This window comes from Pipistrellus hanaki (assembly GCF_964339955.1).
Source record: "Pipistrellus hanaki genome assembly, chromosome: 7".
Taxonomy (NCBI): domain Eukaryota; kingdom Metazoa; phylum Chordata; class Mammalia; order Chiroptera; family Vespertilionidae; genus Pipistrellus; species Pipistrellus hanaki.
Genome location: NC_140509.1, coordinates 4,828,900 through 4,856,325, shown reverse-complemented (window position 1 = coordinate 4,856,325; position 27,426 = coordinate 4,828,900). Strand labels below are relative to the sequence as shown.

General features: G+C 50.4%; 1 protein-coding gene and 1 pseudogene across 6 annotated transcripts in view; both read left to right on the top strand.

The window, feature by feature from the left end:
- The first annotated feature begins 17 nt into the window (after positions 1-17).
- LOC311626181 (snRNA-activating protein complex subunit 2-like) lies at positions 18-2,629 on the top strand (annotated as a pseudogene). Its single transcript, XR_014797059.1, has 2 exons — positions 18-680; positions 769-2,629. The product of XR_014797059.1 is annotated as an snRNA-activating protein complex subunit 2-like (transcript).
- A 2,586-nt stretch (positions 2,630-5,215) lies between these two features.
- The window catches only part of LOC311626185 (DLA class II histocompatibility antigen, DR-1 beta chain-like), a gene marked incomplete at its 5' end in the record, with an annotated part of 58,545 nt that continues 36,334 nt past the window's right edge, over positions 5,216-27,426 (top strand). For 3 of the 5 annotated variants that reach the window (XM_084891235.1, XM_084891233.1, XM_084891236.1), the window contains one exon: positions 23,206-23,384. In XM_084891235.1, the coding sequence (XP_084747361.1) occupies positions 23,285-23,384 (100 nt within the window). Of the gene's footprint in view, positions 5,388-23,178; positions 23,385-27,426 lie in introns of those variants that run through there. The other 2 variants (XM_084891234.1, XM_084891232.1) reach the window with 2 other exon arrangements.

Below are 27,426 nucleotides of genomic sequence, written 5' to 3'. Positions count from 1 at the left end.
ATGGCCGTAGCCCCGCCCCCAGGGGCGCGGCCCGGCCCGCCAACTCCGCCTTTGCTGGCATGAAGCCTCCCCCGCGGCGCCGAGCGGCCCCGGCGCGCTATCTGGGCGAGGTGGCCGCCGCCGCCGGCTGGAGCGCCCTCGAGAAGCGGCAGCTGCTCCGGCTACTGCAGGCGCGGCGGGGCCAGCCGGAGCCGGACGCCGCCGAGCTGGCCGGGGAGCTGCCGGGCCGGAGCGAGGCTGAGATTCGGGATTTCCTCCAGTAGCTCAAGAACCCTGTGGCCCAGGAAGCCATTCAGAAGGTGCATCCAGGTGGCCTAGGGTCAAAGGCATCCGCCCCCAGCTCCCATGGAGGTGTGGATGGACCTGGCTAAGAAGATAACAGGCCCCCTGGAGGAAGCTCTGACCGTGGCTTTCTCACAGGCGCTCACCATCATGGCTGTGGAGCCCGTCAGCCTCCTGTACTCCAAGCCGTCCAAACCCTACGCAGGCTCGTGGAAAACTGCTGCCCCTTAACACCCCCAGCAGACAAGAGAACCCGAGCCCTGAGGCTGGTGGCCCCACCCCTGAAGCACCTGTTGGCCCCTCTGCTGAGGGAGACCTCGAAGTGGACTTTGAAAAGATCTACAAGTACCTGTCATCAGTCTCCCACAGCTCCCAAGGCCCTGAGCTTTCCCCAGCCGGTGAGAACGGGGGAGGGGGCTCTGGTGGTGGGGTTCAGGCAACAAGTCCTGACCTCCTCTTACCCTTCTCCTCGCCATCCACCACCAGAGTCAGCCGTGGTCCTTGACCTGCTCATGTTACTTCCTGAGGAGCTGTCTCACCTGCCCTGTGCAGCCCTGGTTGAGCATATGATGGATACATACCTACACCTGATGGCCCCCCAGTCTGACCCGGGCAGTGGGAACATGGGACCAGAAGCTGAGGTTTGTGGGACTGGCTCTAGGGGGCAAGAGGAGTCCAGTCAGGCCAACCCCCAGGCCCCTGAGAATGCCAGGCCCAGCAAACCGAGATCTGCCTGGCAAGCAGTTGGAGTTTGCCCCCTGAACCCATTTCTGATGCCCCTGGAGCTTCTGGGCCAGGTAGCTACCCCTGCAAAGTGAGGGTCCCAGCAGGCCGAGCACACACCAGGCATCTGTGGCTCCTGGCCTTCAGTACTGCTTGGGCTGGCACTGCGTCTTCACGAGGACCTGGTCCTGGTGGGAAGCCCCTCACTCGGTGTGCAGTGCCAAGTGGCCTTCAGGACGTTCCATACACAGGGGTCTTAGAAACAGAAGTCCAGCCACAGATCTTAAGTGGGGGCAGCCAGGTGGCTGGGATAAAATCATCATCAAAAACTGCCCCCTCCCTTCCTGCATCCTGTTGCTTTTGCCCTATAACTGAATAAAATTGTTAATCTGTCAAAAAAAAAAAAGAAGAAAAAAAAAAAGAAAACAAAAATACTCTGGAGGGAATCAACAGTAGGTTAGTTGAGGCAGGAGAATGAGTCAGCAAGCTAAAAGACAAGGTTGTGAAAGTCAATCACAACAGCAAAAAGAAAAAAATAATGTTTTCGAAAGTGAGGATAGTTTAAGTGACTATGGGGCAACTTCAAGTGTGCCAACATTTGAATCATAGGGGTCCCAGAAGGAGAAGAGAAAAAAAGGGATGTAAAGCCTATTTAAAGAGATAATGACTGAAAAGAGAAAACTTCCCCAACCTGGTGAGGAAAACAGATGTTCAAATCCAGAAAGCACAGAGAGTTCTAAACAATATGATCCCAAATATGCCCATATCAAGATACACCATATTTAAAATCTTAAAGGCAGCAAGAGGAAAACCAACTATTTATGTACAAGGGATCCTTAATAAGACTATCAGCTGATTTTACAGCAGATACTTTTCAGGCCAGAAGGGAATGGCACAAAATATTCAGTGATGAAAGGTAGAAACTTACAACCTTCAGTTTTAAAGTAGTCATAAACAGTTCCCCAGACAAAGTAATGTTGAAAGATTTCATCAACACTCAACAAGCATTAAAGAAAAGTCAAGGGAACTTCTTTAAATGGAAAATACCAAAACTAAAAATAAGAAAATATTAGAAAGAAAAAACGTTCACTGATAAAGGCAAATTTGTAAGTGTAGTAGATGAACCAATTATAAAGCTAGAATGAAGATTATCACAACAAAAGTAGCTAAACCACTGTAATACATTGAGGGATACACACACAAAAGAAGAGGTAAAATATGATTTCAAAAACATTAACATGGGGATGAGTATACAATGTAATTTTAGAATGCATTTGAACTAAAGCAACAACCAACTTAAAAATCATTGCTATAAACATAGCTTGCTATGTATGAATCTTATGGCAACCAAAACCAAAAATCTATAATACATACAGTGAAAAATGTAGAAAAAGAACCCAAGCAATACACTAAGAAAGTCATCAATGTACAAGAACCATATGATCAAGAGCCATAGCTGGTTTGGCTCAGTGGATAGGGTTGACCTGGGGAATGAAGATCTCACAGCAATATTTCATGATCTCACTCATTTATGGAAAATAAAGAACATTATAACCTCATGAACAAAAATATAGATACAGAAGCAGTAAAGCATCGAACAGACTGTCAAATTACAACAGGAAGGCTGGGGAGTGTTGGGGTTGGGTAAGAGATCAACTGAAGAACTTGTTAGCATGTATATAAGCATAACCAATGGACACAAGGCTCTGGGGGTGGGGGAGTAAGGGCAAGTGCCTGAGGGTGGGGGGAGTTGGTGGAAGGTCAATGGCAGAACAAAGGAGACATGTGTACTACTATTTGTAATACTTTAACCAATAATAATAAAAATACTATATAAAAAATATTTCTCTGTCTTTCCTTCTCTCTTTCACTCTCTCTGAAAATGAATGAAAAAATATTCTTGAGTGAGAATTTTTTAAAAAGAAAGAGCAAAGAAGTATAAAAGCAACCAAAAAACAATTAATAAAATGGCAATAAGTCTATACCTGTCAATAATTACTTTAATTGTAAATGGATTCGATATTCAAATCAAAAGACAGGGTGACTTGCATGAATTCAAATACAAGACCTGTCATATGCCTATGAGAGACCCATTCAGTTCAAAAGACACATGCAGACAAAAAGTGAAGGGATAGAAAAGGTATTTTATGCAAATGGAAATGAAAAGAAAGCTGCAGTAGTGATAATTATGTCAGGCAAAATAGACTTTCAAACAAAGACTATAGCAAGGAACAAAGAAGGGCTTTCCATAATGATAAATGGATCAATCTAACAAAAGGACATAATATTAGTAAATATCTATGCATTAAACATTAAGAGCACTTAAATACATACAGCAAATATTTGTAACATAAAGGTAGAGTTGACAATAATAGCAGGGAATTTTAACACCCCCTTTATATCAATGGGTAAATTATTTAAACAGAAAATCAATAAGGAAACAATGGTCTTAAATGACTCACTAGAATAGATACACTATACAGACACGGAACATTACAGCCAGAATCAGAAGAATATCCATTATTTTCAAGTAATGGACCATTTTTCCAGTATAGACCACATGCCAGGTCACAAAAAAGAGTCTCAGTACAATTTTTAAAAATCAAAATCATGTCAAGAATCTTCTCTAATTACAATACTATGAATCTAAAAATAAATTATAAAAAGAAAACTGGAAAAAAAAAAACATGTGGAGACAAAACAACAGATACTAAACAATTATATGGAGGTATAACAGGAATGTGGCATTATATTAGTTTCAGGTGTGCCACGTAAAGACTGGGTATTTTATCTATTGGAAATAACGCCACAGTCAGTCTGGTTGACAGCTACTTACTAAAATTTCTAGTGATGAGAACGTTTAAGACATGGTTCCCAACATGGGCACACGTTTCACAGGGGGCAATTTTATTTTTATGGGGTGCCAAATTGAGAAAGAGTTGTTAACAGTGAATGTTTTGAACTTCTTATGGTTCTAGGGGCCTCATATACAGTATATAGATAGATATTGTGAGAGTTATGCATTTCAGGACTCTATTATATGTTTTGAAACTTTATTTTCTATTTTTTCAATCACCTTATACTATTACTCTTTAACAGTTTATTAGTGACTTCTTCCTCAGTACTTCTGCTGTCCTTTCATTCTTTTATTTTTCTCTTTCATGGATGCCATGTGCTAAGCCCTTTCTCCAGTGTGTTCCCAGGTGCCCTGAGCTCAGTGACAGCACCAGGACATAAACCTGAAAACCTTTCACTCGGGTTAAAATATTGAACAACTTCCCATTTCCTTCAGTGAGTGACTTCCCCCTGTAAAGAGTCACCAATGATACTCTCCAATCAGCAGCTACCAGCCTGTCAGTCATCAGTTACTAGGGGCACTGCTCCTGAGGTGTCCACAGATTCACACCTTTCCCAGTATGGAAACACCTGGAAGGTCACAGGGGCTCTAACTGTGGGAGGTAAGTCACTTCCCCAAATCTGCACACTCAGTTGTGGTGCAACAGTGAACTAAGCCAGTCAGAGACAGACAGTGTCACATGGTCTCCCTCAAATGTGGAATCTGATGAACAAAAGAGATCCAGAGACATAGAAGCACAGAACACACTATCAACCTCAGAGGGAAGGCAGGGGAGGGTGCTTAAGTGGGGAAATATCAACAAAGAACTCCTATGTTTGTGCATAACCCATGGACACAGACAATAGTGCGGTGAAGGCCAGGGGCCTGGGTGAGGGCAGGGGAGGCCTACAAGAGGTCCATGGGGAATAAGGGAACAAAATAGTATGTAATTCTTTCAACAATAAAGATTTTTTTAAAAAAAATAGGACAAAAGTGAAGGCCTCCTAACTTGCAGTCACCTCCCTCACCCTCAGCTCCCAGCACATTCACTCACCCATTTGCAAGCAGCTCTGTCTGCAGAGAGAGACCAATAACCCCCAAAGGCTCCAACTTGTGTGTTCATCACTGAACAGAGCAGAGCTGCCTCACAACAGTGCCCAGCACAGTGTTTCTGACCAAACCTGTAAAGCCTAAATCAAAGCAATGCTTTTAATGCAGGAAATTCTAAGTTTCAGAAGAGGACCTTCCTACTGCATCTCTGACCAGCAACTGGTGATGCTATCCACCTCTGATGCTGATTGGCTCTCAGTACTGAGATGACCCAATACAAGAACAAAAGAATGAGTCTCCTAGTTGGTGTTATTGGGGCTGTGGGTGAAGAAAGGTCATAGCCCTCCCTGAGTGACACCTGCCTGCTCCCTGCCCCTGTCCTCTCTGAGCTCTAGCATGGTGTGCCTGCGGTTCCCTGGAAGCTCCTGGATGGCCGCTCTGATGGTGATGCTGATGGCACTGAGCCCTCCCCTGGCTCGGGCCAGGGACACACCAGGTGAGCTGTTGTAGGTGAAGAAGAAAGGAAATTAGCTAAGTCATCGTGTCCAGGCCGTGGCCCTTAGAAAATGGTGGCATTTTCCTCAGAGGCCACCTGCCTTTATCACATGGACCCTGATTCTTTGCATCACAAAAGGGGGCGAGGTGCTGGCCAGTATGAGATGTGCAAGGGCCTCCATGTATCTCAGTTGTTCTTCTCCCCTTGCATCCAGTAAACTTTCCGTCCTATGTCAGATTCCACTGGGGTCTTGAGAGGATTGAGAAATAATGATCTCAGACTAATTCCCACCCAGTGCTCCATTTTTTTTATTTTATTGATTTATACCCAAAGGAAAGTTTCTCTGACATTTTATGGGAGCCAAAAGGAATTAGAGGGTCTCTCTTTAAGGTTCCTATACTCTGTCATCAGTGATGCTGGTGCCTCTTCTTACTATGTGAGATGTATCAAGGGGCCTCTCCACCCTCTCCTTTCCTTTCTCCTTGAACTCTTTAAGACAGAAAAAATTCAGAGCAATAATTGCTTTAAAAAAAAAATAAAAGAATACCCAAGCTTATGGAAGAGAGAGCATGGATTCATCTGACATCAGTTCAAACTGTTTGGAAGCTCTTCCTGTGAAAGTGACATTTGAGACCTGGATGATGAGAGAAGCCACCCTGTGAAAATCTAGGCCCTAAATTCTAGGGGTCAAGTGTCCCAGGGAGAGGAACGGGGAAAGGCCACAGTGTGGGAACATGTTTGCCGTGTTAAAGCGGCAGGAAGAAGGCTAGCGTGGCTGCATCACATGAGCAAGTTGGGGAGTGACACTGACATAGGAAGAGTTTGAAGAACACGGAAGGCACATCATATTGGGCCCTGAATGTGGGTAAGAAGTTTGAATTTTATCTGAAGAGCCATGTGAGCTGCAAGGAGAGTCCACATATGTTTATTAAAAGCAATAATCCCAGCTTCCAGGTGGAGGTTGGACTGCAGGGCTCACAAAAGGAGGCAGGGCCATGAGGAGCATGGAGGAGCGCCCAGGTGTGGTGCTTGGGCTTCAGTGAGTGTGTGCGGCAGAGGCGGCAGGAAAGGGGAAGTGAGCTGATCTGTGGTAGTTATTTTACCTCTTTTTAGTGAATTAAATGCAGGAAGAGTAAAAATCCCTAAGGATTTCATCTTCAACTTGAGGCCCTGTGCATGAAATTCGTGCATGGGTGGTGTCCCTAGGCCTGGCAGGCAACTAGGGTGTATCAGAACTGTCTTGTCTTGTACCGATTAGGGCTGGGCCAGCCACTACCTGCCAGCAGTAGGCTGCCAATTGCAGGATGGGGCCTGAGGGCCTGCTGGCTGCCAGCCAGGGCCTGCTGGACTGGGAACGGGATGGGACAAGGGACCACAGGAAGTTGGCTGGCCTTGGGATGTTAGCTGTGGGAGTGCACTGATGACCAGGGGGAAGCCCCTGAGTTGAGCATCTGCCCCATGGTGGTCAGTGTGCATCATAGTGACTGCTTGACTGGTCATTGCGGTTGTTTCGGTTTTCTGTTGTAAATGTTGCTTAGCTTTTATATCTACACTAATAAAAGAGAAAGATGCAAATTGACTGTACCTTGGAGATATCCACCAGCCAATCAGGAGTGAGTATGCAAATTGATCCAAGAAAAATGGCAGGTTAATTTGTGTCCACAGGAGCAGAGCATGGTGATGGGGGAGAGGAAGAGACAGGCATTCCATGCTGCCCAAGCCACTCTGGGACTTTTTTAGGGTGGGAAGCTGGTATCGATAGCCAGGGAAAGAAGGTTCATTCTGCATGAATCTTTGTGCATCAGGCTTCTAGTATAATGATAATTTTATTACACTTGATGGAGCTATTTACTGAGGTAGGAAAGACTGTGTAAGAAGTAATTTGAAGGGGGTGGAGAGGAATAAAGGTTTTCTGTAAGTCATTTGTGTGGAGCTGTCAAGTGGTCAGTTTAATACAACAGCCTGGAGGTCATCAGAGCTGGCCAGGGCAGAAGTTGTTTGAATTTGTGTCATTAACAAATGTGCTGTGTTAAATTCCAGGGAAGTGGACAAGATGACAGAGACAGAGAGAAAGAGAGAGAGAGAGAGAGAGAGAGAGAGAGAGAGAGAGAGAGAGCAAGAAGATGTCAAGGGTCGAGCCCAGAGGACCAAGGGCCAATGAGATCAGAGGAGACTGAGGAGGGGTGCAGTGTGTGAGAAAAACCAACAGAAGGTGATGCAGGGCAGTGAGGGAAGTAAATTTTTCCAGAAGGAGGGAGTGGCCAGGTGTGGGGAGAATTGCTAGGAGGCAGGGAAGTGAGGATATGCAGAGCAGCGAGCACTGGGTTTGGTGGGCGTGAAGTTTCCAGTCAGTGGAGTGTATGAGATGGAACCTGATTGGACCGTTTGAAGAGAGGACTGGAGCTGAAGACGTGAGGGATGATTATGGTGACTCTGAGCTGCTACCTCAGAAAGACTGTGCACTGGGCTCAGGGGCTCAGTGGACCTAAAGCATAAGGACAAAGGAGCCTGGAGGGAAGCTGGGGGACGCGAGAACCAGAGCTGCTCAGTCATCAGCAAGGAGCCACTGGGTGACCTTGAAGGCAGAGGTGACTGGTTATGAAAGCCACCATTTCCACAGCCACTGTCATCAGTGACCCGGAGCAGACAGTCACTGCCCAGTAATGAGGGTGGAGTCATGGACAAGAAAAACCTGGTCCCTCCGGCGTGGAGCACCGTCACATGGGCAGTTATATGCACCGGGCCTCCCTGTGAGTGTGTGACTCTCACAACCCTCCAGTCTTCCCTGCAGCAATTACAGATGTAATGACCAGGGACTCTGATTCAGAGAGTTTAAGCCACTGACCCAGAGTCACAAGGTTAGCTGTAAAACCAGGTCACATAGTCTAGAAAATCTAGACTCAGAATCTAGAAAATCCTCTCTTCTATGTCAGCATAGAACTTTCATATTAGGGACATATTTGTACGGTTATTATTATACAGAGACCAATGTTTCTGTCCTTGTGTTCAAAATGACATTTAGTCATAAAGTTAATTAAAGACAATTGCCAAATGGTGATGAAGACAGTATTTGATGTAGATAGTTAAGGAATAGAAAGATCTTGTGAGCAAGCTATTTATTGAGGTCTTATATGATCAGCACTAGAAAGAATAACTATTTAATTCCATATTTATAATATTCTGTGAGGAATACAGTACCATTAAATCTATTTTGGAGATAAAGAACAAGGCCCATGGGTGTTACGATCTGACCCAGTGGAAGAGCTAACGCTCTAATGTAGATATCCTCATTCTAGAGCTGGGCTTCTACCCCCACTGTGAGCAGTGGCTTGGCTGGGTCTGACGGGCTGCTGAGATTGCTGATGCTCCCATGTGCCAGCGTGTGTCTCAGAGCTGGGGCAGCTGGTGCAAGGATGCTGATTCCAATAGTAGGAGGAACTTACATCCATTTTGCATTTACATCTTGAAAACTTCCATATTGGCTCACACTGTGTTGTGAGCATGTGAGGAACACAGAGAAGTTTACGTGCACTCCTCTGCCTCCGATTCCATCAGCGAGTGGGCTTGTGTTACCAAAGGAAACAGGATGCCCGATTAAAGCTGAGTTCCAGAGGAAAGGCAATTATTTGTCTGAAACCCAAATGTAACTGGGAATCCTGTATTTGTGTTTGCTTTCTCGGGTGGCCTTTCAGTTGGGCCCCTGGGCATGACCTGATAGTGCCAACCACACTGGCCACAGAGAACAACTCACACATGTTTCTTTTCAACCTTCTCACGTGTCAGGAAGGCGCTAGAGAATTTGTGAAAAGTTAGACAGACCTGGTCTGACCAGAGTGTCCTCCCTTCTGCCATCATTTCTATGTGAAGGTCTCCATCTAAAGCTGGGACCTGCTCCTTTCTGTAACCTGTCTCTGTGAGGGTGTCATCTTAGTTGCTCCCCTCCTGAGGGATCTACCTGTAGATATGAGAGTCCACATTGGCCAAGGCTGGTAACCTGATGCCTCCTGGTGTTACTGGGAGCAGGAGGCAGTTAGAACATGAATTAGTTGGGACTTTGAAATAGAATCAGATGGCTGTGGCTGTAGTTTCTACTGCAGACAAGCAAGGGCCAGGGGCCGAAAGAGTAAGAAAGAAGAAGACAATGTGGAGGATAAATGATGACTTCGTGATTTGGTATCAAGGCAAAGAAACAGGTGGATCTTGATTCTGAACAAATTTATTTTGCTAAAAAAAAAAAAAATTACTCTACATTGGTACTAGATTCCTAAAATATGTAAATTCTATGCAAACCAAACCTTTCCACAGATACAATATTGGCTCAATTTTTATTGTCATTCTCAGCTGCTACGTAATCAACAGTTGCTTTCATCTCAGATTTCTCAGAGGGTTCACACAAGCAGAGCTCACCCTGTGAAGGATCACCGCCCTCCCCCACCCCCGGGACATCTGCCACATTTAAGCCGTGTTTGGTGTCACACGGGGGTTTCTCTGACAGCTGGTGGGATGCCGTGTGCAGCCCACTGTGTACAGAGCACCCGCCCCACCCACACAGAATCATCTGGCCCAAAGGTCGATAGTGCTGAGGTGGGGAACACTGCTGGCCACGGGCTGTTTCTGAAAATTAGAGACTCACCTTCATGCACACGCACCTTCCAGTGCAGGTTTACTTTAGCTCATTTCATTGCCAAATAGAACAGCCGGCCAAACAGACAGTCCACTCTTGCTTTCCAGGTGGATCAAGACCCACGGGCCCCTCCAGCCCTTTGAACAAACACACACCAGACAGTTACACAAATTCACCACGTCCTTGTTGAATCCATTCAGTCATTTGAAGTTGAAAACCTTCCTTCTTATCTGCCTTATGCGATGTTAGTCCAAACGCCATGAGTTCTGTCACTGCGTGTCTGCTGACTGTCCACGTCTCTCCTTATGAGTGACCATCGCGGTGAGCCCTGTTCTCAGGAAGGGCCTCCCGTTCCTGCAGGGACTCCCCCACCAGCGAGGGGGTCAGAGCTCCCATTCATCCCCGGCTCTCTCCACGGCTGTGCTCTGGGTCTCTGTGCCTCCTGGTTGGACATGCAGGAAAGAGAGGGCGCCCTATTGGGATTGGGGTGTGACCCCTGAGCTCGTCAGTACTCTCCGCTACAGGGAGCAGAAGGCCCCTCACTCACCCCCAGGCTCCCAGCACCCCGACTCCTCCAGGCTCTGTCCCCTTCTGCCCACTGTCTGGTCTCAGAGCCGGGTCTCTGGTTCCCAGGAGGCCATAGGTTCCCTCAGGCTTTGCAAATGGCAGTGCCTTCCCCAGAAATGTGCCCTCCCCCGCCTCCCCACACACACATCCTTCAGGCCACATCCTGTCACTCAGGCCACTGGCCCCTCCCTGATGGACTGGGATCCTGCTGTCCCTGCTCCAGACCCCCTTCCCTGACATCTCCCTCCTGAGTGAACCGCCTGGGGTTGGCTGTGCCCGCACTTTGGTGAATTCTAAGCTCAGGGTGGAGGGCGATGCCCGGTTTCCTGCCTGGACCCCGGGCAGTTGGGCCTGGTATGAGGTCCCCTGCCCAGGTGGTGACAGGAGGAGGCGGGTGTGGGGATCGGGAAAGGCTGGGGGTTAGGGTAGGGGGGAGGGGCATCTAGGAGGAGGCGGTGATTGCACAGGTCCTTGCCCAGCCTGGAGCCCGGAGCCCCGGGGGAAGCCCAGGGGTCCCCAGTGGCTGAGATCCCAGGGGGCTCCCTGCCTGTGGCCTCCCTCCAGCCCTAGAGGAGGGGGGTTGGACGCTTGCAGTGGGGTTCCTGGTCCTGTGTCCACACCCCCTGGGCACCCGGCAATGGGCGGCGGCGCCATAGGCTCTCACTGGCGTGATGGGTCCTTCCTGTCCCCGCAGCACATTTCCTGCATCTGACAACAGCTGAGTGTCATTTCTCCAATGGGACGGAGCGGGTGCGGTACATGGACAGATACATCTACAATGGGCAGGAGGCCCTGCGCTTCGACAGCGACGTGGGGGAGTTCATCGCGCTGACCGAGCTGGGGCAGCATCAGGCCACGCTCTTCAACAGCCGGAAGGACCTCCTGGAGGATAGGCTGGCCGAGGTGGACAAATGCAGAGACAACTACGGGCTGTTTGATGGATTCCTGGTGCATCGGCAAAGTGAGCCAGGGCGGAGGGGTTAGGGGAAATGGGGGAGGGGGGGATGTGCATGCAAGGCTGTGAGGAGCACCATGGGGGGCCTGGGGGCGGCTGAGGAGACCCTGAGGTCCTGTCCTGTGTCGGGGTGTTTCCGGGATGCCCATCCGTGTCCAGTCGGGGAGAGTTTGGGGAGCAACAGGGAGGGCGGGAGGTAGGAGCTGTGAGGGAGGAGTAGGTCTGCCTTGGCCAAACCCTCCTCCCTCTCCCCCTGAGCCCTGGAATAGGGGTGCTGGGTGCACAAGCCTCTCCCTGAGGGAGGGTCTGGCTGGGTGTGAGGGCGGGGCCTCGGGCCCCCTGGCCTTTCTGAGCTCCTTTAGTCTGAGTGTCCGTTCCCCTTCGTGCACCTGTGTGGACACAGGGTGATGGGAGCCAGGCTCCACACTGTAGTTTTGTTACTTCACACACTGAGGTGACCTCCACACCGCGCTGGCAGTACTGAAGTAATTACATGTAAACTCCTCAGAGTTGTGGCAGTTTACCTCACATTCTATTTTTTAAATCTTTTTTCAATATTGCCAAATACTCAATTGAAAATTTGTTTATTACTTTTAATTCATCCTTCTTTGATTTCGAAGGTTCTTAAACATTTTTCACATGCGTGTTGGCTAATGGCTGTTCCTGCTCTAGGAATGGCCTATTGTCCGTCAGCCCTGGGTCCGGGCCTTTTCTCAGAGATTTTCCGGGTTCTCTAGGCAGCCAGAGGGACACTTTGCTGACATGGATTCAGCATTTTCTCTAGCTCCTGCCTTGTGTTTTCATTCTGTGTTATTACTTTTCATGTTAGGAACTTAAACATCTTTAAGGAAATAAAATGCACTCTAAAGTTACTAGCAATGATTTACCATCAATCTTAAATCTACCCTCTGGGGTGCAGTAAAAATGTCCCCCCACCCCCACTACCAGGTTACTCCTGTCCTCCTTCTCCTCCTTCTCCTCCTCCTTCTCCCTCCTGCTCATCCTCCTCCCCCTCCTCCTTCTCCTCCTCCTCCTTCTCTACCTCATCCTTCTCCAAATGTGTATTTATTGAGCTTGGTCTTGTTACAGAATACCGAAGAAGAATAAAGCAATACTTAGAGAAATGGAGTTACATTTATTACACGCGGGTCCAGAGGAAAATGTATCTCAAATTCTGGGCCCCAACATGCAGGAATTCTCCAAATTTATATGATTTTACCTTTTTTGTCTCCCCAATATGGAGTGTTTCCGGCCCCCTTATGCAAGTTCTTAAAGAGCCCATGTGTACTGGGGCCTTGAGACCTCAACCAGAGGCCTGGCCTGGCTCCAGCACTGATCACTTTGTCTGGGGAAGGTTAAATCTACAGAAGCCAAATAGCAGGGTTAAAATTTCAAACAGCAGTTTTCATACAAGATGGATGCTTCAGTCTCAGGCAGGAAGCACACATATTAATGAGTCCCAGCCCCTGCCCTGAGCTCAAACAACAACTTGAAAAGAGACAATTATAAAAGGACAGGAATCCCAATAACAGACCGGCTTCTGTGAGGAGGAGCGGGTGGCTCAGTGAGCGTCACTATAAGTGGTACAATGAGGGATGCCTGCTCCTGCCTCTCCCTCAGGACCGAGCCCCAGAGCTGGGGAATCCCCCTCTTCCTGCTCCAGGGGGACCATCTCTGTGTTCCAGGGGTGACCACATTCCCAGGACTCCACACCCTGAATCCCATCCTTCCCAAGCCTGGGCCCAGCTTCTCCCTCTGCTCTCCTCACATTCTCTCTCCACATGTAATAAACAGGGACACGGAGTGAGGGCTGTGTTCCGGCCACCATTGTACATATTAGCCCATTGGTCCTCATGTGTCCCTAAGCGGTGAGTTAGTATGATCACCCTTTTGTGGATGAGAAGCTGAGCAGAGAGGATCTCCCAGGATCACCAGGAAGAGGCAGAGCCCAGATGTGCCCCAGGCAGCACTGCTCCAGAACCACACTTTAACGCACACACTCTGTGCCTTGCACACATCTGTGAACACTTCCATTCAGCAATGAGGAGCTGTTTCAAGTGAAAACTCCCCATGTTTCCTCAGCGTCACTCCCATCCACTGGCCCTGGCTGGAGGCAGAGACTCAAGGCCCATAGCACTACCTCCTGCGGTGCCACAGGGCGGTTTCAGGGGGGCCTGCCTTGGCCTGGGGCTGGGACCAGAGACGAGGTCGAAAGGGGAGCAACCAGTGATTGCCTGTCTGCTCACATCTCCCTCCGCCTTCTGTGCCCCAGCTGCGCCCACAGCGACCATGTCCCCAGCATAGACCCAGCGCCTGCAGCACCACCACCTCCTGGTCTGCTCTGTGAACGGCTTCTACCCGGGCCACATTGAGGTCCGCTGGCTGCGGGACGGCCGGGAAGAGCAGGCCGGGGTGGTGTCCACGGGCCTGATCCGGAACGGGGACTGGACCTTCCAGATGCTGGTGATGCTGGAAACAGTGCCCCGGAGCGGGGAGGTCTACACCTGCCAAGTGCGGCACCCCAGCAGCTCCAGCCCCATCAGCGTGGAGTGAAGTGAGACGCCTTCTGACCTTCCCACCCACCCCCTCCCCACAGGGGCCTTTGCTTGTCCCTGAGGCCAGGGTCCCTCTCCCCGCACCCCGTTTTCCTTTGCTGGGGTCTCGCCCTCAGCACAGGCCACAGATCAGCCCCGGGATTGCTCTGTGGACACCCATAGCCCTGGGAGGCCATTCCTGCCCTGCTTTCCATTCCCACCCTCTCCCTTCATGGTGCCCCTTGGCACTGGCACCGTCCCCTGTGGGCTGCAGAGCCTTAGATCCATCCTCCAAATCCCTTTGTGTTCAACCCTCGCTGTCTGCTGTACTCCTTAGCTCACTTCTGCCCACATTTCTTAATTAAATGTTCCTCAATTAAATACGGAGTGAAATCATCTACTCACAGGACTTCAAGAAAGAAAGTAGGAGGAAAGAGTTGCCCTGGACCTAGGAGACGGGGCGCCATCAGAGCTGTGGAGGCAATGGGCCCTAGGCCGCCTACGAACCCCTCACATGCAGAGGAGGCACCTGAGCACAGAGGCCAAAAGCCTCCCCAGTCACACAGGTCAAGATGGAGACCCACGTTCCGACCCTGGACCCACAGCTCGCTCAGTGTGACTCCCCCAGATCATCAGGAGCCAGGAAGGGGCTGGTGCAGGGTCGGGGGTGGTCCCCGGCGCCCAAGCCTCCCAGGCTCTTGAGCTCAGTCTGGAGACAGAGTCAGGAGTCCAGTCCCCTGAGGGCCTTGAAACAGTTTTCAAGCTTGGGACCCTCCCTATCTCCTGTTGGGACAACCCCATCCCCAGGAATCTCCCAGTATGAGGGGACAAAAGAAACAGAGAGGCAAGCGTGCAGGAAAGTCACTGGGGAGGACACGCTGTGACAGGAGAGAGTGGCCTGGGCCCTGACTGGTTTGGCTCAGTGGATAGAGCCTTGCTCTGCAGAGTAGAGGGTCTCAGGTCCAATTCCAGTCAAGGGTACATGCCTGGGTTGCAGGCTTGATCCCCTGTGTGGGGCGTGCAGGAGGTAGCTGATCAATGATTCTCTGTCGTCAATGAACTTTCTATTTCTCTCTCCCTCTCCCTTCTCTCTGAAATCAATACAAATATTAAAAAACAAAAACAAACAAACAAACAAAAAAACAGAAAGAAAGCTTGGATTTTGAGTTGGCGTCACCCAGGAAGGCTTGCTGGAAGAGGCTGAGAAGTGAGGGAAGGAGCTGCTTTAACAGAGGGCCAGAGGCGAGGGGGAGCCTGGAGCTGGTGAGGGAGAGGATGAAGGGTGAGTTTCCCCTGTGAGTTGTCTGAACCCTCACACAGGCTTACTGGTGAGCATCGGACCTGTGTGCACTCATGCCTACATGCACACTCATCCATGCACACCCATAGCCACATGTTACATCCCAGGTGTAAGCACACATCATCCTTCTCAGACCTCCGTGCACACACATGGATATGCAACCTGCCCCTTGGATGTGGCTCCTCCACAAAATACCACGGCCTGGACGAGTCTATTTTGAAGAAGTGGTGTTAGAAGAGGTTTAATTTTAAAAAATGTGTCTCTCCAAAGAAATTTCAATCCTCATGCTGTTGATATTTGGCTCTGTTGGCTAATGAGTTTGCCAACCGCTGGGCTAGGGCATTGAGGACCAGAAATGAAACTGGGCAGCAACAACGATGAGAGCAAAGGGCAGGGTCTGGGCAGGGACTGGGCTGTGACAGCTCTGCCTCCTCTGGGGTGGCCGGGTCACGGCTCAGGGACCACCTGCTGCTGCGGTCACAGGGGGCTGTGTGTGAGGGGCACACACAGTGTGGCATAGACTGTCCTGGGACACCCGCTCCCGCACAGCCCTGGGCTGCTCCACTGACACACCCACAGCCACACCTGTGCCTGCAACAGGGACCCTTTCGCTCCCGCCAGGACAAGCCACCGTGAGGCAGTCTGCTTTCTTAGACATGGGAGTACTTTTTTAACTGATTTCCTGGAGGAGAGAGAGGGGGGGGGGGAGGAAAGGAGGGAGGGAGGGAGGGAGAGAGAGAGAGAGAGAGAGAGAGAGAGAGAGAGAGAGAGAGAGAGAGAGAGAAGAGAAACGTAGAAGTGTTGTCCACTCATTTAAGCCCCCATTGGCGCCTCCCATGTGTGCCCTGCCTGGAGGTGGCCCAGCATCCATGGCACATCGGGATGACATACACCAACGGGGCTGCCCGGCAGTGAGGACATGGCAGTAACTTCAGCTGTGGCCCCGCTGAAGCCACGTGTCCCCAAGCACCACTCAGCCAGGCATTTGTCATTGTGTGAAGTTCCACATCCCCATGCAGCCCCCCGGAGAGGGAAACTCAACACCCTGCCAGCCGCCTGTCTCTGCGCCCTGACATTACACATGAACACATGTGCAGCTCAGGAGTTCACATGGAAGTATGTAAACCGTCCTAAATCCGACATGCAGCTACTCGTGGGACGGCCTGGGGGGCACATGTCCTCCGTGTGGACGGCCTGGGGGGCACATGTCCTCCGTGTGGACGGCCTGGGGGACACATGTCCTCCGTGTGGACGGCCTGGGGGGCACATGTCCTCCGTGTGGACGGCCTGGGGGACACATGTCCTCCGTGTGGACGGCCTGGGGGACACATGTCCTCCGTGTGGACGGCCTGGGGGACACATGTCCTCCGTGTGGACGGCCTGGGGGACACATGTCCTCCGTGTGGACTCGGAATGAGGCGGCACACGCTGGAAGGCGCCCCTATCCTCCTCCTCCTGCGCTCAGCTGCCCCGTGGGTGCGGGGCCACACCAGCTTCTCTCCATCGCTGGGCTGGTGCTGCTGGGTACGGGGGCCACACTCCATGGGTCAGGTGCAGCGAGGCTCCTACAAAACACGCCTCTGTGAGCCCAGGCTGGTTTGGCTCAGTGGATGGAGCATCGGCCAGTGGACTGAAGGGTCCCGGGTTCCGTTTGGGTCAAAGGCACACACCTTGGTTGCAGGTTCCCCGGCCCTGGTCAGGGTGCGTGCAGGAGGCAACCAACTGATGTACTGGCTCTCTCACATCCATGTTTCTCTCTGTGTCTCCCTCTCCCTCCCACTCTCTCTAAAGACCGATGGATAAATAACCCCCGGGTGAGGATTAACAACCACAAAAACACACACCAATTTATAAGGGAAAACTCGGCAGTAATAAAAGGGAATTTTAAAAATGTTTCTGGGAGCACGCAGGCTCTCTCCGGAGCCCAGGCTCCGGGACAGACACGGAGTGGTGAGGGCCAGACCGGATTTGGCCGGAGGTGCTGGTTGTGTTTCCATTTGCTGATTTCAAAAAAATTGTTTAAATTCACTTAATATATATAAGAAATGTTATCATTGTAGAAGGAAGTTCTCTCTTTATTCCAGGCGTGGGCTAACAGAGCGCCAGCCCCATCTTCACTGCGTTACACCCTCATGTCCCAAGTGACTTCCATCAAGGGCTCACACAAGGTGTGGCCATTTCCAAGTGTCTCTATGACTTCTACAAAACAGGGCGTGGCTCTGAGCTATCGTGTGCCATGTGCCGTGACTCAGATAGACCCGTGAAACGTTAACTGGGAGCGTGAGAACCCGTGAGGGACTACTGTGCTTCCCTGGAGAGACGGAGCCAGTTCAGGTCACCTCTGTTTCCTGTGTCACGGGGTCCCCAGGACTCTCAGAGCTAACAGTGAGAAACATGCAGAAACGCCATTGTCTTTGCGTCTATTTATCACTGATAGTTCCCCCCTGGTTCTGCCCAGGTACGTGGTTCATGGCGGTCAGCCATCAGGCCGGGCAGGCCCATTGCATTTAGGATGTGCGAGCAGGACCCCGCCCGCCCTGCAGCTGCCCACCTGCCTTTCAGAGGTTGGCCTGGCTGATGCTGGGAGGGAGTATCCTCTCAGATAGGCCACTCACACTCTCCAGCCCCTTCCCGCAGCCGGGAGTGCTTTCAAAAACAATTTAACTCTTTAGCTTGCCTTCCTGAAAATATGGGGGGGGGGGGGGTGTATTTAATTCAGGATAATGATCACTCCCCGTGTTGCCCTTTCCCCCTCTGTGGTGTGTATAGGATCCATTTCCCAGCGTTCTGGCAGAACTCTCTGAGCTCCGTCCCTCAGCCTCTCTGAGACCTCCCTCCGCTAAAGGTTCCGGGGCCTCTGAGGCTCCAGGCACAGCCTCCCTCTGTGTCTCCCATTTCCCGCGGCCACGTCCGGAAACCTGACTTTCTAACACTCCCAGCAGCCAGCCAAGGGGGCACGTGGGAGGAGAAACAAGACCACACTTCCTTTGAGAGACAAGCGGATGTCCTGGCGCCACAGCGGCCCCTGTAAAGCAGCGGACAGCGGTGGTGCAGGGCGGCCACCAGTGGTCCGGCCCTGCCTGCTCTGTGCCTCCTGCTCCAGGCACCAGACAGGCCTCCGCTGCCACAGGCCCCGGCACGCTGAGGGGCTGGTCTCTGGTTTACATGGAGGAGGGGATTAACCTCACCCAGCGTTAAAGTAAAGCTTGTAAAAAGGGGGGACAGTCTATTGGTGGAAGTCAGATGATGTGAGGAGGTGGATTGAACCAGGAAGGGAAAGTGAACTTATTTCTCAAGAGGAGTTTAAAAATTCAATGAGTTTTAACATCATTTTGTGTATTGAAATGGCCCATCACAGCCATTTACAACTGGATAATTTTTTACACTTTTGTAACTTATCACCATCACTTTATTCTCCAAAAAGCCCCCTAAAATTGTAACCGGGGGTGAAGCTTCTAAGATACACATTTACTCATCACGTGTGGAGAGGAGAGACCATGAGCCAAAGAGAAAGACTGAAACAATGAAGACAATGTTTCTGCATCAGCTTCTGACTCAGCGCTGGCAGGGACCATTGTACGGAACAGAGCGAGTAGCCAGAGGCCCCTCGGCAGCCCATCCAGGTAAACACGCCGTGACCAGACCACGTGGGAGCCCGGCCAGAGCGTGATCCTGGAGGCCCTGAATCTCAGCCCTGAAACTACAGGCGGTGACGATGGGCAGGAGGAGCGAAGCTGCAACGAACCAGCCCAGCGGAGGGAACACTGACAGTCAAAGGAACTTCACGCTCAACTCTGCTCAGGCAGAAACTGAGCAAACTCCGTGCACGTGCCTCGTGGCAGGACCCATGGCCGGTGGGACGGACCTGTCACCGGCTGCGTTTCTCGGAGCTTAGAAACGGGAAAGGCAATGGGATGCGCACGCCTGGAGCGGCTCACATTTCTGCGTCCTCACGTGATCTCCTGCGTGGCTCTCAGGGCCATTCCCTGGTTAAGGATGTAGCCATGTTCAGACAGTTTTTAAAAGGGTTTCCTATTCTTTTTTTATTTTCTTTCATTATTATGTTGGTTAATCCTCACCTGAAGATATTTTCCATTGACTTTTAGAGAGAGTGGAAGAGAGAGGGAAAGACAGAGAAATGTCCATGTGAGAGAAACACATTGATTGATTGCCTAGTGCACAACCATGACTTGGGTCAGGAGCCACGGAGGAGCCTGCAACCAGGTGCATGCCCTTGAGCAGAATCAAACCCATGGAAGCTGGGACCTTGGATCCACAGGCCAACGCTCTATCCACTGAGCCAAAGCGGCGATGGCATCGACAATTACTTGTGAACTGTCCCTTTGCTCTTAATATAATTACTGGCCAGATCCCCGGAAAGCTTTTCTCTAAGGTCGGGTCCCAAATTCAGGACTGTGAGACTGACAGGGAACCTTAGTCCCGGGTCACCTCAGCGTGTCCAGATGGCCGTGTGACAGCCCTTGTTTTCTCTTTGTCTTGTGTGTGACCATGTGGCCCCCAGGGCTCCTGCAGTGACAGGGAGTGGCCTCCGCATGGCGCTGAGGGTGGAAGGTGCTCCCGCACCTGGAGGAGGAGAGGCCAGGCCGCGGGGGCGCAGTGGCCCCTGGAGAGGGAGTGTTACACGCTTTACTCTTCCTGAGGAGCAGCTTCCTCCTCTGTGAGGACGGCCACCCCCAATCACCCCCATACTTCATCATTCATTCTGAAGCAAAGAGACCACGTGCGGGCACAGGCCGGGAACCACTGGGCAGTGGCTGCTGGGGCACAGGCAGATGGTGAAAATCCTCTGGCCGGGATCTGTGCTGGGGGAAGAGTGGGTTCCTCTCCATGGCGTCCCACAGGCCTGGGTCAGAGCGGAGGGAAGGGAACCGGGGACAGCACCCGCGGGCCGGCCTGTGAGCGTCCCCTCCGCTGCTCTCCCCGGACACTCCCGCAGACACTCTCCTTCGGACCAGGGAGGCCAGAGAATGGGCCTCAGAAGCCCAATGAGCCCTGCCAACCGGCTTCGTGGACAGACGGGTCCATCCAAGTCCCTATGGGGGACATCACAGCCTCTCACCGGGCAGGGCTGCCAGATGGGCCCAGCGATAGCGTGGCCTGTCTATGGCACGGCCTTCCCTCACGGATACGTGTCTTCCGTGGTCAGAAGACCTTGGCCCTGTCTACCCATTTCCCCTCACCTATAGGGACCGACAACTGCTTCTCACTTTAAGTTCTAAACTATCTATGGGAGCTTTCTGGAAACAACGAGAATGTTCTGAGACAACTCGGACAAGAGGCAGACACTCCACGCTACCTGTGGCTTGCTGATCACTAACGCCCATTTCCCCGGGTGTATTGCAACCTTTCAGGCTCAGCACAGTGAGTCCCTGTGTGACACGAGAGGGCTCAAGACCTTGTGTGATGCTGCCCATGGCAACCTGCCTGTTGTTCCACAAAAATCTGTGCTTCTGCCCTCAGTACTGACTTACCACGGGGGTCAGGGACAGAGTTTGTTCTCAAATCCAGAAACAAGAAGAATTTCTTCCCAACCCCACCAAGAAATTTTGACTCTTCCACATGAACAGAAACATATTTTCCAAAGTGAGTGAGATAAGCTTTCTGTTCTGCGTTCAGGTGGTCTAATGTGCACTTAACCTGCTGAAAAGCCTGAAATACTGAGTGAGAGCAGCAGGTTGGATTTAGGAATCGGGGGCACCGTGGTCTGTGAGAAGGGAGGAGTGTGCGGGAGCTCTGGGTGTCACCACATAAGACACATACAAGCCTTGTCCTTTCCAGAGAAGGTGCAGTGGTGAGGCGGGAATCTGGTCCAGGCACGGGAATGGCTGCGCTCAGCTGCCTCCGTTTATGGAAAATGCGGTCACTATCCAGAAGGAGTGGCTTGTAGGCGTGCACATCTGGGAATGAGAGATGGGAGAGCATCTCCTGGGAGGAATGTGCCCTTCAGAGGGTGGATGCCAGGTGGTGGGTGCAGGGGCTGAGCGTGTGGGTCTGAACCACATCATGGGCTCCACCTGGAGGCACCTTACTGCCTTGTGTCTGTGCAAAGGCCCTCAGCCGCCATCACTCTATTCTCTCCAACTGGAGGGATGGAGGCACTTAGCTCACTGAGATGATGTGAGAATTAAACAGAAATCTGATGCAAAAAAGCCCTGTATATCCTGGGCACAGAGTACAATGCTGAGTTGCTCAATTAACTTCACTCCCATTTATATGGAGAGATAACAAACATGTGGTGTTATACAGTTTCTGGTGTGCCACGTAAAGATTGGGCATTTTATCTATTGGAAATGACACCACAGTCAGTCTGGGTAACAGCTACACCACACGTAGTTAATAAAATTTCTAGTGATGAGAACGTTTAAGACATGGTTCCCAACATGGGGCACACCCTTCACAGGGGGCAATTTGACCTTTATGGGGGGCCAATTTGAGAAAGAGTTCTTAACAGTGTTTTGCATTTCTTATGGTTCTAGGGGCCTCATACACAGTATATAGGTAGATATTGTGACATTTATGCATTTCAGGACTCTATTATATGTTTTGAAACTTTTTTTTCTGTTTTTTCAATCACCTTATACTATTACTCTTTAACAATTTCTCAGTGAGTTCTTCCTCAGTACTTCAGCTGTCCTTTCATTCTTTTATTTTTCTCTTTCATGGATGCCATGTGCTAAGCTCTTTCTGCAGTGTGTTCCCAGGTGCCCTGAGCTCAGTGACAGCACCAGGACATAAACCTGAAAACCTTTCACTTGGGTTAAAATATTGAACAACTTCCCATTTCCTTCAGTGAGTGACATTCCCCCTGTAAAGAGTCACCAATTACACTCTCCAATCAGCAGCTGCCAGCCTGTAGTCATCAGTTACTAGGGGCACTGCTCCTGAGGTGTCCACAGATTCACACCTTTCCCAGTATGGAAACACCTGGAAGATCACAGGGGCTCTAACTGCGAGAGGCTGAGTCACTTCCCCAAATCTGCACACTCAGATGTGATGCAACAGGGAACTTAGCCAGTCAGAGAAAGAGAGTGTCACATGTTGTCCCTCATATGTGGAATCTGATGAACAAAAGAGATCCAGAGACATAGAAGCACAGAACAGACTATCAACCTCAGATGGAAGGCAGGGGAGGGTGGGTGCGTATAGAGAGATCAACATAGAACTTGTGTGTATGTGTGCATATGTGTGCATAACGCCTGGACACAGACAATAGTGTGGTGAAGGCCGGGGGGGTTGGGGGAGTTGAGGGCGGGGTGAGGGCAGGGGAGGCCTAGAAGAGGTCCATGGGGAATAAGGGGGACATACTAGTATGTAATTCTTTCAAAAATAAAGATTTTTTAAATAGAACAAATTGAAGGCCTGCTAACTTGCAGTCACCTCCCTCACCCTCAGCTCCCAGCACACTCACTCACCCATTTGCAAGCAGCTCTGTCTGCAGAGAGAGACCAATGACCCCCAAAGGCTCCAACTTGTGTGCTCATCACTGACCAGCGCACAGCTGCCTCACAACAGGGCCCAGCACAGTGTTTCTGACACAACCAGACCAAACCTTTAAAGCCTGAAATCAAAGCTTTTATTTTATTTTATTTTATTTTATTTTATTTTATTTTATTTTAAGAAGATTTATTTATAATACCCCAAACCTGGATATAAGCATGATTTCAATGAAGGAATTCTAAGTATCAGAAGAGCACCTTCCTACTCCATCTCTGACCATCAACTGATGATGCTGTTCACCTCTGATGCTGATTGGCTCTCAGTACCAAGATGACCCAATCCAGGAGCAAAGAATGAGTTCCCTAGTTGGTGTTATTGGGGCTGTGGGTGGAGAAGGGTCACAGCCCTCCCTGAGTGAGATCTGCCTGCTCCCTGCCCCTGTTCTCTCTGAGTTCCAGCATGGTGTGCCTGCGATTCCCCAGAGGCTCCTGGATGGCAGCTCTGAAGGTGATGCTGATGGCACTGAGCCCTCCCCTGGCTCGGGCCAGGGACACACCAGGTAAGTGCTCCTTGGGGGTGAGCTGTTGTGGGTGAGGAAGAAAGGAAATGAGCTCTGTCACTGTGTCCAGATCACGGCCCTTAGAAAGGGGTGGATTTTCCTCAGAGGCCACCTGTCTTTATTACAATTCTTTCCACAACAAAAGGGGCTGGTGCAGGCCACTATGACATGTTCAAGGGCCTCCATGTATCTCAGCTGTTTCTTCTCCCCTCGCCTCCAATAAACCTCCCCGTCCTGTGTCCCCTTCCATTGGGGTCTTCATATCATTGAGAAATAATGATCCATTTATTGTATTGAGTTATACCCAAAAGAATGTTTCTCTGACACTTTATGGGAACTAAAAGGAATTCGAGGGTATCTCTTTGAGAGGATCCGGTGTTCTGTCCTCAGCAGAATCTGTGATGCTGGTGCCTCTCCCTACTATGTGAGATGTACCAAGGGCCCTCTCCCACCATCACCTATCCTTTCTCCCTGAACCCCTTAAGACAGAAAAAATTCAGAGCAATTACTTAACTGAAATCCAAATGTAACGGGGAATTGTGTGTGCCCTCCCCTCTGCCATCATTTCTACACGAAGGTCTCCATCTAAAGCTAGGACCTGCTCCTTTCTGTAACCTGTCTCTGTGAGGGTGTGATCTTAGCTTCTCCCCTCCTGAGGGAGCTGCCTGTAGACATGAGAGTCCACATTGACCAAGGCTGGTAACTGTTGTGGGGTCAAACCCTGTCTTCAAAATAAGATCACCGGAAGCTGATGATTAATTTAAAAAAGCAGGCAAGGATTTATTGAAATATCTGGCCAGGACAGCCGCGAGAGCACCACACCCAGGTGGTCTCCACACAACTGCACTGTTTCAGGGGTAGGCAGTCCCTTTTAAAGGTTCAAACCAGAGGAATTTTCCTTTGTTCTAAATTCTAAATCTTAAAGACTACATTCTAAAGACTGGGATCAGCCTGCAGGGTCATTGCTAATCACACCCTGCTGGACATTGGAATGTGGCCCTATCTTGCGATAGCCAATAACATAGAAGCAGAGCTCACAGGTTATCTTCAGTTTCTATCTCTGAAGGTTACTGAGTTAGTGGGAATTAATCTCCTGTGGTCCTGGTCCCAGGTAAGGGAAAATTGCCTTAGCCTCCAGGTCTCCTGATAGCTAAGGTAAATATTCCCCCCCCCCCCCATGTTTAATCAGGGCAAGAGCCAAACTAGAAGGGTTAAAATTCAAACAGCAGTTTTTACCAAAGTATGGTTGCCACTATATTTCAGTAACCTGATGCCTCCTGGTATTACTGGGGGCAGGAGTCAGTTAGAATGTGAATTAGTTTGAACTTTGAATGGGATTCAAGTGGCCATGACTGTAGTTTCTACTTGTTAACGAAAAAAACCATTGAAACCTGTAAAGAATTTTTGTGAGTTTATTTGAGCCAAACATATGCCGGGAAGCAGAACCTCAAGGGATTGAGATAATGCTCCGGAGAATGGCGGGTTACATTTCTCTATTTAGACACTGAAATCAAAGGAGGGACAGAGGTGGGTTACATGAAATTCATTGGTGATGGAGTAAGGAGGCGGGAGAAAGCAAGATGGTGGGAAACCCCTGAGATTAGCTAAAAAGTAAAATGCTGGAGGCATACTTAGGTGAGTGCAGGAACATTAATATGATAACGAAGAAATTTGATGCATCGGTTCTGGCGCCCACCACATTTGGTTGTGCCCGAGGGGCTCCAAAAAAAGGGAAGTTACAAGTTACCCAGACATTTCATAGATATGTTATCTTAGAGGCAGGAAGGCAAATGGGCTCAGTAAAGAAGATCAAAGTTGATCTTTGTCTGGAAAAATATCGGCCTAGGAAATGACTACCCACTATAACCTGGTTGTAGTTAAAATATTTAATTTTCAAACCATCTTTTGTGGTTATTTTAGGTCTTTGGGTTAGCAAGACTGCCACGCAGGCCTTCCCTGAGCCTGTCAGGTTAGCATGTGGCTCTTTTCTTTCACATACTGTAGACAAGCCGTGGGCCAGTGGCCATTAGAGTAAGAAAGAAGACGATGTGGAGGATAAATGATGACTTGCTGATTGGGTAGCAATGTGGGATCCCTTATCACGACCCGCATGGTTCAGGGTTCCACGTTAGAGTCTGGTTTCTGGAGAAGGCTGCACACAAATGAAGAGAGTGGGAAAAAGTTAATGTGGGATAATGGAGTGCCAGGCAGGAGTATACCTCTGTCTAGAGGGAGGATTACCCCATGCTCTGGCCTTTTGCCATCCCTTTGATTGAGGTTCTGAGAATAAAGACATCCTTTAGGCAGAAATTTCAACAACAGAAAATCAACAAGAATTTACACATGATTAACAAGTTGAAGTTGCTTTAACTACCACTATCTCAAGTAAACCCTGAATTGATAGCTCTGACCATTCAGAGCCATTAAGGTTGGCCAGCCCTTTTTACATTTGACTACTAGCAACAATGTTCAGTTTCTCGCATAGCCAGGCAAAGAAACAGGTGGATCTTGGCTCTGAACAAATTTATTTTGCTAAAAAAAAAAAAAAAAAAAATTACTCTACATTGGTACTAGATTCCTAAAATATATAAATTCCATATATACCAAGCCTTTCCACAGATATAATATTGGCTTAATTTTTATTGTAATTCTCAGCTGCTATGTAATCAACAATGGCTTTCATCCCAAATTTCTCAGAAGGTTCACACACACACACCCCTTCCTCCCTGGGGGACATCCGCCACATTTAAAGCTGTGTTTGGGGTCACACGGGGGTTCTCTGACAACTGGTGGGATGCCGTGTGCAGCCCACTGTGTACAGAGCACCCACCCCACCCACACAGAATCAATCTGGTCCAAAGGTCAACAGTGCTGAGGTGGAGAACACTGCTGGACACGGGCTGTTTCTGAACATTCTGGACTCACCTTCATACACACGCACCTTCCAGTGCAGGTTTTCTTTAGCTCATTTCATTACCAAATAGAACAGCCGGCCAAACACACACAGTCTACTCTTGCTTTCCAGGTGGTTCAAGACCCACGGGCCCCTCCAGCCCTTTGAACAAACACACACCAGACAGTTACACAAATTCACCACTTCCTTGTTGAATCCATTCAGTCACTTGAATTTTAAATCCTTCCTTCTTATCTGCCTTATGAGATGTTAGTCCAAACGCCATGAGTTCTGTCACCGCGTGTCTGCTGACGGTCCACGTCTCTCCTTATGAGTCCCCATCGCGGTGAGGCCTGTTCTCAGGAAGGGCCTCCCGTTCCTGCAGGGACTCCCCCACCAGCGAGGGGTCAGAGCTCCCGTCCATCCCCCGGCTCTCTCCACTGCTGTGCTCTGGGTCTCTGCGCCTCCTGCTGGCCATGCAGGAAAGAGAGGGCGCCCTGTTGGGATTGGGGTGTAACCCCTGAGCTCGTCAGTACTCTCCGCTACAGGGAGCAGAAGGCCCCCTCACTTACCCCCAGGCTCCCAGCACCCCGACTCCTCCAGGCTCTGTCCCCTCCCGCCCACTGTCTGGGCTCAGAGCCTGGTCTCTGGTTCCCAGGAGGCCATGGGTTCCCTCAGGCTTCGCAGGTGGCAGTGCCTTCCCCTGAAATGTGCCCCCCCCCCAATCACACACACACACACACACACACACACACACACACACACCCTTCAGGCCACATCCTGTCCCTCAGGCCACTGGCCCCGCCCTGAGGGAACTGGGATCCTGCTGTCCCTGCTCCAGACCCCCTTCCCTGGCATCTCCCTCCTGAGTGAACCGCCTGGGGTTGGCTGTGCCCGCACTTTGGTGAATTCTAAGCTCAGGGCGGAGGGCGATGCCTGGCTTCCTGCCTGAACCCGGGGCAGCTGGGCCTGGCACAGGATTCCCTGCCCAGGGGGTGACAGGAGGAGGCGGTATGGGATCGGGAAAGGCTGGGGGGGTGGAGGGGGGGTCTAGGAGGAGGCGGTGATTGCACAGTCCTCGCCCAGCCTGGAGCCCGGAGCCCCGCGGGAAGCCCAGGGGTCCCCAGTGGCTGAGGTCCCAGGGGCTCC